This window comes from Rhinoderma darwinii, chromosome 4 (assembly GCF_050947455.1).
Source record: "Rhinoderma darwinii isolate aRhiDar2 chromosome 4, aRhiDar2.hap1, whole genome shotgun sequence".
Classification (NCBI taxonomy): Eukaryota; Metazoa; Chordata; class Amphibia; order Anura; family Rhinodermatidae; genus Rhinoderma; species Rhinoderma darwinii.
The window spans coordinates 376687557-376705567 of NC_134690.1; the positions used below are offsets into that span (position 1 = coordinate 376687557).

General features: G+C 36.5%; 1 protein-coding gene across 12 annotated transcripts in view; it reads left to right on the top strand.

Annotated features, from left to right (window-relative positions):
* NRXN1 (neurexin 1) overlaps positions 1–18011 on the top strand; it is a 1175924-nt gene that overhangs the window by 563952 nt on the left and 593961 nt on the right. For 11 of the 12 annotated variants that reach the window (XM_075863167.1, XM_075863168.1, XM_075863178.1 and 8 more), the window contains 2 exons: positions 8627–8830; positions 10483–10509. In XM_075863167.1, the coding sequence (XP_075719282.1) occupies positions 8627–8830; positions 10483–10509 (231 nt within the window). The remainder of the gene's footprint in view (positions 1–8626; positions 8831–10482; positions 10510–18011) is intronic. The other variant, XM_075863172.1, reaches the window with a different exon arrangement.

Genomic DNA, 18011 nt, shown 5'->3' on the forward strand with positions numbered 1-18011 from the left:
TCTAAGATGTAGGGAATACAGTACAACATGCTATATACAAACTGTATCATTGATGACATAATTTTGGGTTAGTCCATCATTTTGTGTGTTTATTTGTATATTATATATACTTGCTAACTGCATTAAACATTTCAACCAGCATTATGTATACTTTAGTCTATGAGTATCACCCTTATAAAAGACAATTTGTTGTGCGATTTTTGGTGGTTGTCTTAAAGAGGTTTGTATATTATTAGGGAAATTGTGCCTCTTCCTTTCAGCAGCCTGTAGTTGCTCTTCCCGCTTTGCAAATATTCAGAAACACCATCAGTCCCAAAAAAAAATCCAGTCTAGAAAAAAAAGATAATAGAGGATGGGGATGGAGCGAGAGTAGGGGGATGCAGCTGCAGTCTCTCACTATTAGTGTTACAGTGAAACTGCATGGGAGGGACAAGGGAGGGGCTTCAGCATCGGCGAGACATCTTATTGGCTCAGTGCAAATAGCACAGCATTTACATCCCACCAAGAAGAGCAATCGGAGAGATGGAGAGAGAAAATGAGCATTTACAGAAACCAGCAGAGGGAAAGAAAAAGACCCATAATATGCATGTTATACACAACATTCTGGCACTACACATAACATACACCTACATCTGCCTCAGGAGTGATTGGGATTTTATGCATAAAAGATATATAAAAAATAAGAAGAAAAAGATTACGCGTTTCGTGCATTTTAAGGTAGAAACAGCCAGTCTAAAAGGCATTCTAAGATAAAATGAAATATACACATTACTTAAATTACCTGCAGTTTAGAAAGTGTATTGGTATAGAAGAGTCTTCAGTTTCATCAACTGGTATTGTCCAAATCTTGTCTTGCTTTTTTTAGGTTTGACTTGTGGGCAAGCTTAATTTTATAGGTGGATGGATCAGAGCTGTGTATGTCACAGTTTATTATGAAATTCACAGTAAAGTAGACTCCAATATGTTGAACTGTTAGGTACAATACATGAGTAAAAATACAGAAGAAAACAATGTGACAAAAACCAAATAAGATTTTATTAACATTTTTATCATATGAATATACCAAGGATTCCCAGAATCAATATTACAACTCAAAACCTTTTGACTATTGGCTGCCAACTTTGATGCTGCGGACTGTTCCTTTGCTGGTGGAGTGAAGCTGGCAGGGGTTGAACCAAACTGTCAACAAAATTACAAAATCATTCAATTAGGTAGGCAATGTGTACCACCCTGTGGCAAAATTCAGCTACTACATATGGCCATAGTGGAGATAAATGAGCAAGAAAAAAATGCTTATTATTGCCATCATTTTAACAGGGAAAGGCAACATATGCTGATTTGCAAATAAACAGGAGACATGCATCTGAATAATGTGGTTGGCAGGACAATTTTTAATCTAATTTGTGCTCATGCGTTTCAGTTTTACTTTCATTTATTGTTCACTTTTAGTATACAATAAAATCAAAATCATTGTTGCAGGGCTACATCATGCACTAGAAATATATTGGTAGAGAACACATAAAATGTCATTCGTGTTGATATGCTGGTACCACTGGAGGACCTCAGAGACACGTATTAAAAACAATGACTAGCATGGAAGTCTACGGATGTTTATGGGCACCCTATTAGTTATTCCTCCCATGGTAAGCAGACGATCACTGGGTTTCCCACAGTAAAGTCCGTAATTACCATCTGGCAGGAAGAACTGCACTGTGAAAGAGCGCTATCCAGACCAAAGTACTCTCTCAGTCATAATCATAACAAATAACCTTGGGGCCCCATAGTAAAACTGTGAATGGGGCTCCACTCCACCACAATTACCTTAAGCTGCAAGCAGAGGCATAACTGGGCCCCAATGCAATATCTGTCACAGGGCCCCCAACCTATCACTTGCTATTTATAATACTGGTGTCTCCTTATATGGCAGAGGGGCATTTGAACTCCTTCAGGCACCAGGGCCCAGGTACAACTTCTTCCTCTGCTCCCTCTATAGCTACACCCTGGGCAGCAGGTATGTTCTGGACATGAAAAGCTTATGATTATTTTAGTCTCCACTCTATCCCTTTGGTCTCCGAACAATGTATGCTCAATTTTCTACTCTCCCCTTTAACTCCCCCCTTTCATAATCCCCTAACTACATCTCAACTCTAAACGGAAAATCTCCCCTTAGCTGAGCCCCATAACACACACTATACCTGCAGCCTTGGTAGTTACGCCCATGCTTTTATCTGTATTCCGGTGCAGATCTGGTTTTATTCAGTTTTACTATACACTGTGCAAGTCAAATTACTGGTATCAAAATGTGATATTGTAAATGTGGCAGCTATAAAGAGGTCATTGCATTTAACATAAAGTATCACATTGCAAATTTTAAGAACCATTGCCGTAGATATATTTTTATGCATAATCCTAGCAAATAGTTCTTAATAGCACTTGTTCTCTTCCCATTACCCGGGGTTTCATGACCCTCTCCTAAATCCTTCTGGATATATAAGAAGTAATTAGACCTAAAGATATGATGCCGCTCTGTCTTCTACTTCTTGCTTTACGAAAGTGACATAAGACCACGGCATGCAGAATCTCTGCAGTGCTTCTGGTACACAATAGAGGAACACATCAATCAAACTGAGACGGCTCATCTCTCTACCCAAGCAGATTCCAGTCACCTAACCTAACATGCCATGGCAGCATTTTCTGAAAGCTCAGCTAAAATTAACTCTTACAAGGAACTCAACTATATTTTTTAGAGATGGAAAAAGTTATTATTTAAGTAGAATTACAAAGATTTCTACCACTATATACCTACAAATAAACGATTAACTATAAACACTGCTGTATATGACAAATTATCAAAGCTTTATTTCTTTATTGCTTTTTCTTTGTGATGATATCTATGTGTCTTAGATGACTTTACTGTGTTACATCCTGATGTATGTAGTTCCATGATGTAATAGCTTTATCTGTTTTTCCAGGGGTTCTTTGGATTTGTAGGATTGTGCTAATCTCATACATTTGTACTGATATATGATCCACTCCGTTTCCCGCTTGTACATTGCACTTTGTGTAGCAGTTTTATACTTTTATGCATATATGCCCCATGTGTTTCATACCGGTGATACCGCCTTGTCCGCTGGGTGACTGATTTTTATCTGTCTTATATGTAACAAAACGATAAAGCTTTGATAATTGGTCATATAAAGTGGGGTTTGGTCTCATATTTACTTTGTAGGTACAGTTAGGTACAGAATTATTTGGACAGTGACACACGTTTAGGCATTTTAGCTGTTTACCAAAACATATTGAATATACAGTTATATAATGAATATGGGCTTAAAGTGCAGACTCTCAGTTTTAATTTGAGAGTATTCACATCCTTATTTGAGGAAGGGTTTAGGAATTACAGCTCTTTAATATGTAGCTGCCTCTTTTTCAAGAGACCATAGGTAATTGGACAATTATCTCAAAAGCTATTTAATGGGCTTCATGGGCTATTCCTTCATTAATCCATCATCAATTAAGCAGGTAAAAGGTCTGGAGATGATTCCAGGTGTGGCATTTGCATCTAGAAGCTGTTGCTGTGAACCCACAACATGAGGTCAAAGGAGCTCCCAATGCAAGTGAAACAGACCATCGTTAGGCTGAAAAAAATGAAGAAAATCCATCAGAGAGATAGCACAAATGTTAGGACTGGCACAATCAACAGTCTGGTATATTCTTGAAAAAAAAAGAGCGCACTGGTGATCTTGTGAACTCCAACAGGCCTGGATGTCCACGGAAAACAACAGTGTTGGATGATCACAGAATCCTTCCAATGGTGAAGGAAAACCCCTTCACAACATCTACCCAAGTGAATAACACTCTCCTGGAAGTAGGTGCATCAGTATCTAAGTCTACCATAAAGAGAAGACTTCATGAGAGCAAATACAGAGGGTTCACCACAAGGTGCAAACCATTAATCAGCCTCAAAAATAGAAAGGTCAGATTAGACTTTGCCAAACAACATCTAAAGAAGCCGCCCAGTTCTGGAACAGCATGAAACTAAGATCAACCTGTACCAGAATAATAGGAGGAAGAAAGTATGGAGAAGGCTTGGAACGGGTCATGATCCAAAGCACACCACATCCTCTGTAAAACATGGTGGAGGCAGTGTGATGGCATGGGCATGCATGGCTGCCAAAGGCACTGTTCACTAGTGTTTATTGATGATGTGACTGAAGACAGAAGCAACCGGATGAATTCTGAAGTGTTCAGGGATTTACTTTCTGCTCAGATTCAACCAAATGCAGCAAGTTTGATTGGACGTCGCTTCACAGTACAGATGGACAATTACGCAAACATACTTGGAAAGCATCCCAGGGGATTTGTAAGGTAAAGAAGTGGAATATTCTGCAATGGCCGAGTCAATCACCAGATCTCAACCCGATCGAGCTGCATTTCACTTGCTTAAGACAAAACTTAAGGCAGAAAGACCCACAAACATGCAACAACTGAAGACGGCTGCAGTAAAGGCCGGGCAAAGCATCACAAAGGAGGAAACCCAGCATTTGATGATGTCCATGGGTTCCAGACTTCAGGCAGTCATTGCCTGCAAAGGATTCTCTACAAAGTATTAAAAAAACAACATTTTATTTATGGTAATGTTAATTTGTCCAATTACTTTTGAGTCCCTGGAATGGGGAGGCTGTGTAGAAAAATGGTTGCAATTCCTAAACATTTCACAGGATATTTCTGCTTAACCCCTTGAATTAAACCTGAAAGTCTACACTTCAATTGCATCTCAGTTGTTTTATTTCAAATCCAATGTGGTGGCATGCAGAGCCCAAATCATGAAGATTTTGTCACTGTCCAAATAATTCTGGACCTAACTGTATATTGATTTAATTTTGGGGAGCTACACCATGTAATACCTTTTCACGACATTGGCATACCAGTGATGTGTGTAGGGACACGATTTAACATTACATACTTGATATTTGTATTCATCCCTCTATCTATACTCAGTATTTTGATTACCATAGTAAATTATATATATCAGGCCTGACATATGCTCTACCATGTGCGGCTAATATACATATCATATTGTAGCTCAGCTAATAACATGTTTCAGGCACAATCTGTCCCAGAGTGTACTGGGGGTTTATTTAACTTACCAAAGTTCAGAATATTGAAGCTAAAAGGTGAAAGAGGATTCACTGTTAGAGTTAGTATATTAACCATCTGCGCCATTGCTGTCATATAAATAAACTGGAACATTGAGCTGTGGATGGTAAACTATACTAGCATTTACAGTATGTGATGATGATAATGCACCTACACCATTGTCTTCTATAAATAATTTCAACTCTTGAATGTCTTTGTTGTATTTACAATGTTACGTACCAAAAACATAAAAAGAAAGAGATGTACACTAAAATCTATGGATTACAGGTGCGTGTCATTTTGATAAGCTACTGCGTAGCATAGAGACAGCCCGTGCGGCGATATGGAGCTTCTGCAGAAGAGGGGCCTTACCCAGATTAGCTATATCCCCCATTTTCCACAGGTCCTAAAATATTAGGAGATCCAGAGCAAAAAAGCACCAAGTTCTCAAGTCCCAGGTGGTTAGTTTTGGGGCTGCACCAGAAAAAGTCCTGATTTTAATGTTCGCTATGAGACCCCTTACCTCTTATATGATCCCGTCCTTATCCATTGTCCCTTCCCTTCTAACCGTTTTAATTACATGTTTTTATACTATTTAGATTTTTTTTTAGATGGAACTTGTAATCCTCAAGGCTCCACAATGAACATATTATCATCTAAATTATAATAATGTTCAAACAATATAATTTTACCATTGCCTCTAATTACCATTGTATTGTGTGGTTAGTTGTAAGGGGCATTTATTTAACTGGCTTGTATATAGAAGTCTGTAGGAGTCTGATGAGTCTCTAATAGGCTAGGTATCAACTCATAAAACTAAATTAAATAGAATGTATTATGGAAAAGGTAAAGTCTTTATTTAACCTCATCTGCCTAAGAGCTAGAGCAGGGGGCACTTATACCAGGGGGCAAATAATAATACCATTATCTCCAGCTTAAAAAGTAACAAGAATACAAAATAGTGTATAATACAGCCACACATTCATCACATGTAGTAGTAATATACTATTACTGATCATGGTGTTTCTTTTATTACATTGAGGGTTTCACGGACATGTTTTTGCTTTGCATTTGTTTTGTCTTTCTTTTATTTGTCTCTAAATCTAGCTTTATAAGAGTTTTAAAACCTACGATTTATGGAGGCAACAACATGAACTTTTATTTTGTTTTTTATCTTGCTGCCATAAAAGTAAGCATGATTTATAGTGGCATTATGATCTTTCCCTGATTATACATAAAACAAAAAACATCAGTCTAATCTCAGGGTTGGTTTAGTTTTTTTATGAAATGCGGCAGATGGAATGACAGATGTCACATCAATATAATTTGGCTCACACTCTCATTTCCATTGTTGAACACAGCAGGAGCCTATCTTTAGGTTAAGATTCTCATAGGTATACAATATATATGCTGTAGGTTTCATCTACAGTATATATTGTCCCTTGTGCACTTGCCTTGCACTTCTGTATGAGTACGAGGATCTGTGCGCTTGGCGCAAAATACGACTCCCATGTGACACTGTAATATTGATGTGACTATAACTAGTTTATGTAATTGCTTCTCATCTAATATTCCATTATGCTTTTTTACATTTGTGGTAAATTCTGTGTCTGTGTTTGTAATGTCTATGTGTGCAGTCTGTTGTTTTTCCTAATATACTAATGTTTTGAAGCTTTTAGAGGTACGTTTGGGTAGAGGAAGGCTAAGGGTGCCCGTTCTGGCAGCCTTGTCGTCTTTGTTTTTTTAGCAATCTTCCAAAAATGTTAAATTTCAAAAACACTTTATTTTGAAATTTTTATTTTTAATTAAAGGAACACTCCAGGAAAAACAATGTTATGCTTAGTGGAGGGCCTGAGGGGTTTTCAGAGAACTAAATAACACCAAAGATAGGAGTCATGCTCTGCCCTTCAGGCCCTGTACTAGACATTGGACATTGTACTAGTTTTTACTGGAATTAAAAGGACTAAACATGACATAGTTAATAATTAAAATCAAGAGGTAATGTGCAATAGAGGTAGCCTATGTGGCGCTTTGTGCTCTTGGTGAAAGGGGACCAGACCTAGTTGGCTGTTTACCCTCCCTGTAATTAGTGGTGAGGACCTGTGCAGAGATTCTCTCTCCACAGGTCGTTCAACATTAGCAAATAAGGGTGTGGGAAATTAACAAATGGATCATGAAAAAGAGATAAGGAGCAAACAAGCACCAAGCACCAATTCCTCTGTGGTGTTATTCAGCACCAGAATGGTACCCCATTTTAATCATTGCTATGGGGCCCCCTTACCTCTACGTACGCTTCTAATCAAAATATAAAAGGAAACCTATTATATCGGGTCTTGTATCATAACAGCACAACCACATATAATTTGCCTAGCAGAGTTATCCAGTTGTCTCAATAATTTGTACTTATACTGTATATAGAACATAATGTGCATTTTGGGGGCTTTCGTATGCAGAGTAGCTCTAGGTGTGGATATTCCTTTTTCCTATATGGTTTACAAAGGAAGCACTGGATACATCTTACAGTAGGTCACTATTTTTTTTTTTTTTTTAAAGTCTTATACCCATGGATACCCTACACCCTGGAAATCCAAGGTCTCCCCTTAAAAGGGCTCCCACTTAATGAACTTCTAAAAAATTATTCCTGCCAAAACCAGAGGAGCCGTTAGACAACTGCCAGCTGACTCTGTTGAAAGCTTATCTCACAAATTCTAAAATACAGTCAGAACCTTTGGGCTTGTGCCATGATGGGTCTTCTGTGATACTGCACCCAGAAAATGTTGAGGTGACACAGTCTAGGATTAATGAGGAATGGTAACCATAGGATTGTATATGCTTGTCAAAATAAAAGGATATTCTGTACATGTACACATTTGCTAAATTGTGATATTCAGCTTCCTACTGACTTTAATGTACTTTATATCTAGGCAGGGGCAAAGCTATAGGCAGTTCACATTTAGCCGTTGCACCCAGACCTTGGTGTATTTATTATACACGAGTACTGTAAATGGCACATGGTAGGTGGGGGGCCTTGTTACAGATCTTGTATTGGAGTTTAGGAACTTCAAGTTACACCTCTGATTTAGACCTTTGATATATTGACATTGCACAAGACTTAAGGAGAAAAAAAACTTGCTTACCCCATTAATGATGAAATTGGATAGAAGTCATGTACTAAAGCTATGACAGAAAGAGAATAAGTTTACTTGAGCACTGAGTTGGGACTGTCCTCTACTGTATCCCAAGGTCGTCTGTATTGTACTGTGGTAACTGCAATCAGCAAAGACACAAGCAATGCATATACAGAGTAAAGCACCACTGGATAAAAGATTTATATTTGGCGTTTATTACTGACTATTTGTACTTTTTCTTGCTTCATAATATATTAAAATTTCCTTCTAGTAAAACAAAAATGTTCCAAAATGTAGTATATGGCAAATTAAATGAAAAAAAATGAAATAAAAAATAATGACCTAAATTTATTTTTCAGAGGCAACGGTTTTAAGCTATGACGGAAGCATGTTTATGAAGATTCAGCTCCCTGTAGTCATGCACACAGAGGCAGAAGACGTGTCTTTGCGTTTCCGGTCTCAGCGTGCTTATGGTATTTTAATGGCGACTACTTCCAGAGATTCTGCAGATACTCTACGTTTAGAACTGGATGCTGGACGTGTAAAACTAACGGTCAATTTAGGTAACACTAGAGAAAAATTCACAGACTAACCTTTCTGCTCATTTCAAATCACATTAAATCTTGCTTGCTCTTACATCATTGACCTTTTTTCCTTAATATCCATTTTACTCTTTAACTATTTTTTTTCAATATTTATTTTGCTTGCACAAAACACAATTCATCACAGTTAAAAAAGAGAAGACGAAACACTTAGTCCCAAAAGTAATTAGAGTTACGAAAGTCGAGTAAATGATAGAGTTTGTGATGTAGATTATTGTTACGTTGCTTGTTCTTCTCTTTTTTAACCATCGATTCTACACTACTTCACACTAAAAATTCATTTGGCTTCATTTATTTTTTTGGTGGTTGCATTTTTACGTTTTCAATCAAAAGTGAACAATAACCCTTCAATGACCAAGGACTGCGGCCCTCAGCAAACAGTCTGGAGAACATCATCCACATCATTTCTTACACAGAATAATGCACTGATGGTTCAGAACAAAAATAAATAATTTTTCCTACCGGATAAAATTGTCCACACGTTCTGCATTGTACATAGAAATATTGTTTTTGAATTATACTAAAAATGGTATTATGATACTTTGTATATTTTGTAATTAATGCAAATTTTAAATGAAAGGAAAGAATTGGAAAAATTTAATAATTGAGGTTGCCTTATTATAGGAGAAAACATAACTAAATAGCATAGTGGATTGCACTGTGCTTAGGAGGATCTTTTGAATAGCAACATAAATTGAAGACTGAGAAATTCATCACTTGCATCTTTTCAGATGCTCCTCTGACTCCCCCTCGTGGCAACATCTGCTCCTTCTATTTACAGAACGTTAGGACCTGTCAATGCAGTGGTATTTTGTAGCAAGATGTGTGCGTGTTTTGATCCCAGACTGTTTGCCACCACTTTTCTGATGCGGTTGACGACACATGACAAACTCTGCTACATGAGATTGAAATCTTGGTTTTAAAATATATGCTCTCCTCAAAGGACCAAATATTATATATTCTGAACACAATAAACACAATATTTTTTTGTAATGATACAGATAATAAAAATAAAATTGTCACTTTTCACTAAACAAGACTGTCTTGCCTTGCAGGAATTCTTATTATTTTTTGGAATTTGTGTATTATTTTTTTTATTGTTAAAAAAAACATTATTTTAATTCAGGTTATGGCATATTTTGTCTCGAGTACCCAAACTGATAATTTTCCATTTTCCCAACACATATATATTTTAAACCTTTGGGGTAGAACATTACTCCACAAGATGGATGATCTTTTTGGCAAGCTCTATATCTCCATTGTGACGGAACTTGACATATCCAGTTTCTCAGTTGTTCTGTGTTCTGGCACATTTGGGGAGAAAGTTGCTGCCTGTCTAGATCTACATCTTTGAATGTTTTAAAGCATACTGAGGTTTGTCTCCATGTAGCACAGTTTGAATTGGCCAATATAATTCAGTATTCACTTGAAATAATTTATTTTTCAAAAAATTCTGTGTCTAAGAGTAATAGCGGCACAAGAATATACTAATATAGAGTGGCCACATGTGCATGTGTCTGTCCCCGGAAGGGTGGACTGTAATTTTATTGGATGTCTGCAGCTATTATCTTGAAGGATAAATTTTCATTTCTCATCTATTCTTCCCTATCTAGACTGTATCAGGATTAACTGTAATTCCAGTAAGTGCCTATTCAAAAATTATATTTTTTCTTTTTTTTTTTTAATTGTATGATATATAAATTATGGAATATTCTTATATTATAAAATAAATTGTAAATACTATTTTTTTATTACTATTATTATGCTATGATTAATGAACAAACAGACAATAATGCATGAACTATGATAGATATGCTGATAAGACAGAAAATCTGGACTGTGACTTTATTTTATCATTATATTATTATAACATTTTTGGAAATGTTGTTCTAGATTTAACATTTATCAGTGGAGTAAAGATAATAACATAGATAGGCATTAAACAAAACACATAAAATCAAATTGTTTACAGAAAAAGACTAAAAAACAAATGGAGAGCAAATTATTATTCAATCAAAACTCATGATCAACTTTTTTAATCAGTACTTACAAAATAATAATAAATTATAATAAATATAATCTATAATAATCTTTTTTTTAATTTCTCTTAAATCAACAAGATTATCTGCTGTGTTATTTAATGTATATTTTTTGTAATAATGTTTTTTTCCCCATTATACCAAAGCAAACAAAGTTATACTTTCAATGCTTTCCTAAGGAAAAAAAAAAGTATAATCTTGGTTGTCAAGTATTCTAAGGCTGGGTTCACACGACCATGTTACGTCCGTAATGTACGGAACGTATTTCGGCCGGAAGACCCGGACCGAACGCAGTGCAGGGAGCCGGGCTCCTAGCATCATAGTGATGTACGATGCTAGGAGTCCCTGCCTCTCCATTGAACTACTGTCCCGTACTGTAATCATGATTACAGTACGGGATAGTTGTCCTGCAGCGAGGCAGGGACTCCTAGCGTCGTACATAACTATGATGCTAGGAGCCCGGCTCCCTGCAGTGTGTTCGGTCCGGGTCTTCCGGCCGAAATACGTTCCGTACATTACGGACGTAACATGGTCGTGTGAACCCAGCCTAACAGGTTACATTAGAACATTTTTCGCCCAGCATGTCTAAGGTCAGGCTTACACTAGTATTTTTTGTGATTCTGCTTTTGTGTTAATAGGTAATTAGACAAATTATACATTTCTTACATCAGTTAACCAGTCTGTACCCCATTGAACTTTTTTTTTACATTAAGGGGTCATATCATCAGAAAATCCCCTATTGTTTGACATCACATCGTATCACATTATGTTAAATTTTTCTTTAACACATTTTTTTCATTTCATATCTATATATGATATACTGCACAGTGCTATAAAAGACAGGTGTTTAATGCTTAACTATTTTCTAGATTTCTTTAGGCACTCTTTAGTACTCGTGCGACCTATATAATTTTTTATGACATTCATTATGGGTGGCTTTTGGTGTCAAAATAATTTTCTTTGAGGTTGTTGTCAGCTCTTATTTTTCTTGAAGCAGTGTTCATACATGAGTTTAGTCTTCCATTTCCTAGCAGATTGGCTAATTGGTTTAGAAAATCTTATTAAGCGGATAAATGTGACTTGCCACAATGGTAAGTAAAAAGGTAACTTTGGAAGTGAAAAAGAAAAGGTAAAAAAAACAAACTTCTCTGTAAATATGTTTAGTATGCAAATTCTAAAAGAAAATGTATATTGTAGATGTTTTTACATTGTAAGGTACTACCATCTTCTTGTATTAGGGTTTAAAATCAACACATACCTTTAATTTGGTTATAAAATGCAAATATTCTGAACATTTGGCAAATATGTGGTGTAATTAAATCTTTTTTATTCTCATTTACTATGTACTCAACATAATTTTTTTTAGTGTGCCCACAAAATTGATGTGAGTTAACATATGTGTGTGATAGATAGAGAGATAATGCCAAATAATGGCAAATCCCAAAATGGTTAATTGCTATTAATCGAAACTGAAAATAATTATTTCAAGTTTTTTATTTTTTTCACATTTTTGTTACGATATATTTAGTAATTTAAAACACAAATTTTAGGCATCCACATTGTTTTATTTGGTGTTAATCTGACGTTTACATTTTAGATGTGGCTTACAATAATTTTGTGTTAAAAAATAATTCATTATCTTGTATATTATAAATGTACATGTACCGGCTACAACGAGTGTCGGGCAGTCTAAAGACAACCGGACTCCTGCTCTAACGGTCAGGATCGGAGTTATCTCAGATCCCAGCTGTTTAACCTCTTAGATGCCTGGTCAATAGCAACCAAAACATCTATGTCATTTCAAAGGGAGGGGGCTCCCTTTGTCACCCCATGGGCACTCCCGGAATGAAATTTAAATTTTAGTTTTATTTATAGTAGGCAAGATAACATAGCTCCTAAGTTGACTTTTTTTTTTTTTTTTAAAAACATGCCATAAATCATTGCGATATTGTTCAAGGATTGAATTTGACTCTTATTCGGAAAATAATTTCACAGTCCAAATTTCCTACCAAATTCACATGTCATATTTTTTTATATTGAATGTCGATGTATATAATAATCATGCCATTTAATGACAATAGTATTGAAAAGGTTTGTTTGACATAAATGGGCTATGATATCTATTTAATGACTATAGTATAAATAAAAGAAAAAACGAAATCAGGCTTTATTCACATGACCGGGTGTCAAATCGGCCGTGTAAAACTGCTGTTTTTCACGGCCGATTTCCACACGTGCGGGACCCGTTTTCACGGATCCCTCATAGACTTGAGTCTATTAAGGGACCTGAGAAAACGGGCAATAATAGGACATTTTCAATTTTTTTCCCGGGCCGTTCACACGGTCCATTAAAAAAACGGCCGTGTGAATAGCCCCATAGACATATATGGATTTTAATGCAGCCGTGTGACAACCGTTAAAAAAGCCTCCATCACCCGGTCGGTTATCCCTTTCATGTGAAAAAGGCCTCAGAGTCTAAATTGTATCATTTAAAATCTACCAGGCCATCACAGGTTGAAATATTAGTGTTATACTTTTAATATAGAAAACTTACTTTTACATATGTAATTTTTGTTCAAACTAAAATCTCCATACTGGTAATTAAATACTGCAGAATAATCTGCATATATATATATCTATATTCCTCACACAAGAAAATGGCGACAGCACACTGCGAAGACTAATGCCACCTATGCCACTAAATATAAATAAATATGCATTACTGCTAAATCTACTAACAATACGGAGGTTCGTAGCGCACATTTTGATCAAATTGTGTGAGCCCGCCTGCCATGACAAGGCGACCTCTATGAGGTGGGAACCTACGCTGCACATACACCCAGAACTGGGACTAAACCTACATATTCTTGGGGATGGTAGGAACCATCATTAAACTAATTAAAATCACCCAGGGCATATTTATTTATATTTAGTGGCTTAGGTGGCATTAGTGTTCGCAGTGTGCTGTCGCCATTTTCTTGTGTGCTGTAGATATATATATATATATATATATATATATTTGTCAATATAGTTTTAGTTTGAATGTGTACAAAAGGTTCCTTTACTAAATGTACATTATTTTTGGTTATTATCTCTTCTGTCTGATTAACATTAACTGGTTGCCAACAGAGGATGAGAATGCTCGTCCTGAGCGGCGAGTACTTCGCGCTTTAAGACGAGCATTCTCGTCCTGTGTGACAGCCGTCTGTGCGTGCGATCGAGAGCTGGGCCGTTAACCCTTTGAATGCCGCGATGAAAGCTGATCGTGGCGTTCAAGGAGGGGCGACTGCACTTTGATCGCATCACAGAAAATAACTGTGACGCGATCAAAGCCCATAACTTGTATGGCCAGACAGCCCAGGGTCCATTGAAGGACCCCAGGGCTGTCTGAACATATTTCCTGTTGTTAGAGCATACTGAGGTAAACCCTAACAACTGCCTGTGTACAATCAGTACACAGGCTAATGTATAGATTTATGCCAGTACATTACAGTTAAAAAATCAAAATCAAAATGATAAATCCCTTCATGGGATTAAAAAAAAAAAGTTAAATGAATGTACATTTTTTTTATGATAAATAAATAAAAAGTAAAAAAAATACACAGAAACACATATTTTTTATAATAAATAAACTTTTTAAAATATAAATCCCAAAACATGAAATAATATAGACATATTTGGTATCGCCACGACCGTAACAACCTGTACAACAAATGTATAACATTATTTATGATGATCGGTGTATGATGTAAAAAAAAAATATTAAAACTGCAGCGGAACTGCTTTTTTTCTGCTTTTTCGCCAAAATAAAAATTTATAGAAATTAAACGATAATGTATTTGTACCAAAAAATGGTACCTACATAAAGTACAACTCGTCCCGCAAAAACAAAGTCTCATACAACTACGTAGTACAAAAAATAAAAGAGTTATGAGCGTCGGGATGCAAAGAGGGAAATATAAAAAAATTGTTCTGTCCTCAAGACCAAAATTGGTCGTGTCCTTAAGAGGTTAAGGCTCCAAAACAAAATATGCCTTATTAAATTGTATTAGCATCACAGGTAACATAACAGGTACATCAAGTTACTTAAAGGAAATGTTTCATGTGTCTCATTTTAGTTTCTTTTAGTTTTATTTATTTAAGTAGAAGACAAATAAAGTTTCCTAATTTTTTAATGTTGCAACTCTTTATTATGTATTTTTTTTAAATTCCCTGGGGCGGCCATATTGGAGGTACACATATCCTTCCTGCATTGTTCGTTTAGACAGTGCAGCAGGGTGTGAGTACTTTATGGCAACTGCAATGAATGGGAGTTAATAGACATAAATGTTTCCATGGACAAATAGTCTACAGGCAGCGATGGAGTTCAGCCCCTTCCCAAGAGACCCAGGTGTGGCAGGAAAACTGCATACTGAGCTGTATATTTGTTCGTAGTGTTGCTGGCCTGCCTTATTTATGCCTTTAGCAGTACAAAATATATCCTGCATTATCTAGGCCTCTAAAAGTACAATAGAGCTGTTATTAAATCCACTCCCCCTTAAATGGTAGTTGACTCAGTTGACAACATCCCAGTCTACACAGCAAAGCTGAAAAGTGTGCTGTAGGAAACAGGACATTTCAACCTATAGTGCTAGTCACATAACAAATGCAAATCTGGGTCCTGTAGAGGCGGTAGGAAATGTAACTTTGTAAATCTATATTGAATAAATTTTTCGGGTAACAGATCCACAGTGAATCAAAAAGATTTTACTCCAGCCCTGAAGAATCAATAAGGTTGAGAATTTTAAACATTTTCAGGTCCCTAATCATGAACGAAACTTGATTTATTATATTATTGTTGAGCAATCTTTATTTTATATAAAAATTGCAAAAATTTAAGCAAATATCTGATTTAATTTGCAGGCCATGTTATTGCAATCTAAGTAGTTCCTTCTAATAGCTAATTTACTGAAATTTTCAATTTATTTTTGTACTCAAGTACCTGTGTGTTTGCAGCCCAGCAGGTTTTTTTTGATTTACAACATTCAATCCTTATGCTCCGTTTATCGTCCCAGACACATGAACATTTAGAAATCAGTAAACAACATCCAATTTACCGTAGAAAAGAAAGCAGAAAAGCGTGAAAACAATAAAATAATTTGAAAGACAAAGAAACTGTGATAAAATGCCCGTGCATTCAAGTCGATAAGCCACTTTAAAGGCATTTTAGTATGTAACATGTCAAACATACAAAGTTATTTTTCTTCTCATAGATAAAGTGTCACCAGCAAATGGAATTGGAAAATAAATTATAAATATTTCTCCTTACAGACCTGCATTCAGCTGATATGAAAAGAAGAAACAGCCATAGAATGAAAGATGATATATAAACTTTAAATAGACTTATAGACATAAGGATGTGTCATTCTGAGTTTGGGTGCATATAATATAAAACCTGGTTGAGGTTAATATCAATAAATGCCTTTTCTTACCCCGGCAGTGCGCAGGATAGGAGATTTGATTAAATCATAAATAGTGACTTAAAACTCAGCAGGAGAAGTATACAGTGAAATTGGATATGTTGCCTGGGGGAAAGCTGGGACATAGAAACGAGTAGGTCATGGAATGGCACATCATCATTAAATATATAAGAAGGGTTTTTCTTTTTTCCTTTTTTTACGCAGAGAAGCAAAATGAAAATACAGTGAGGTTCTCTTCTGCCAGCATTTTCTGTGTTAGACCCCAATAGGGATTTGTCCCCTTTTCATACAGTTATATTGGAACATGCACTCCTTTATTAAAAATGAATATAGTATCTTATTCATTACTAACAATAGATGCAACAAAGTCTGCAGAATTACCCTTCCCCCCAATTGACAGGGCTTGTACCTGATTAATATATCTGTATGGGTAATGAGACCTAATGGTACCATATAACCCATATAACCCTGATTACCCATATAACCCTGATCTCAATAGTTAGATTATTTATTTTCATAATTTTTTTTACCACATTATTACATTGATTTACTAACCAGACTTTTGGTTAAAAAAAAAAAAAAATCTATTTGTCCAGAGAAAAATCTGTGGTCTAGCAAGTCATCTTCTAAGACACCCTAGTGAGTGTCTCAGGATCGTTATTGATGGCAAATTGCTAGGATCAACAGTGATTGGACATTGACTGAAATCCAAGCTTTCCTAGTGCTGCTGTCACATCGTTCTAGCTATCGGCAGGGTGGTCAGACCCTCAATCGAACATTGATGGTATATCTTGGTAATATGCCGTCAATCCTAAGGCCGGGTTCCCACGGGTCGGATACGCTGTGTAAAAATCACACAGCGTATCCGACCTGGAACCTGCAGCACCTTCTGTCCGAAAAATCGCACCACGACATGGTGCGGTTTTTCGGACGGAATTTCCGCTGCCTAAAAAATGCACTCATACTTACCCCCTCCTTCCTTTAGCGTCCGCTCCAGCCTCCTACGATGATGTTGCAGGCCATCTGACGCTGCAGCCTGTGATGCAGCAGTCACATTGGATGAAACGTCATCCCAGGAGGCCAGACTGCAGGAAGAATTAGGGCGTTCTGTTTAAATATGATTTTTTTTCTGGAGTTGCAATTTTTGCGACCTAATCACTGTGATTACGCCGCAAAAGTCTTAACACTTCTTTCTGTTGCGGGTTTTGCATCCCATTAAATTAAATAAGAAAAACCTGCAACAGTAAATTTAAAAAAACGCAGCATAAATTTAGATTACTCCACTTTGCTGCCACTGTAAATGCTGCGGAATTTCCGCACACAATTCCGTTGCGCAAATTCGGAAGCATTTACGGTACGTGGGAACCCGGCCTAAAACAAGCTCTTTAAGGCCACGTTCACACGTGGCAGAATTTTTTCGCTGCAAATGTTGGTGCAGATTTGGGGCAATTACGCAACGAATCTGCACCAACATTTGCATATTTGACAGGTAATTCAGACGTTGCAGATATCACAGCGGACTTGCCACAGATTTCAGCTTTTGCATTGCAAAGGCTGAAATCCGCAGTGAAATTCTGCTGCGGAGGGGAAATTCGGCACCGCAGCCTGATTTCTGCACAGTTATTTTCCGCAACGTCTGAACAA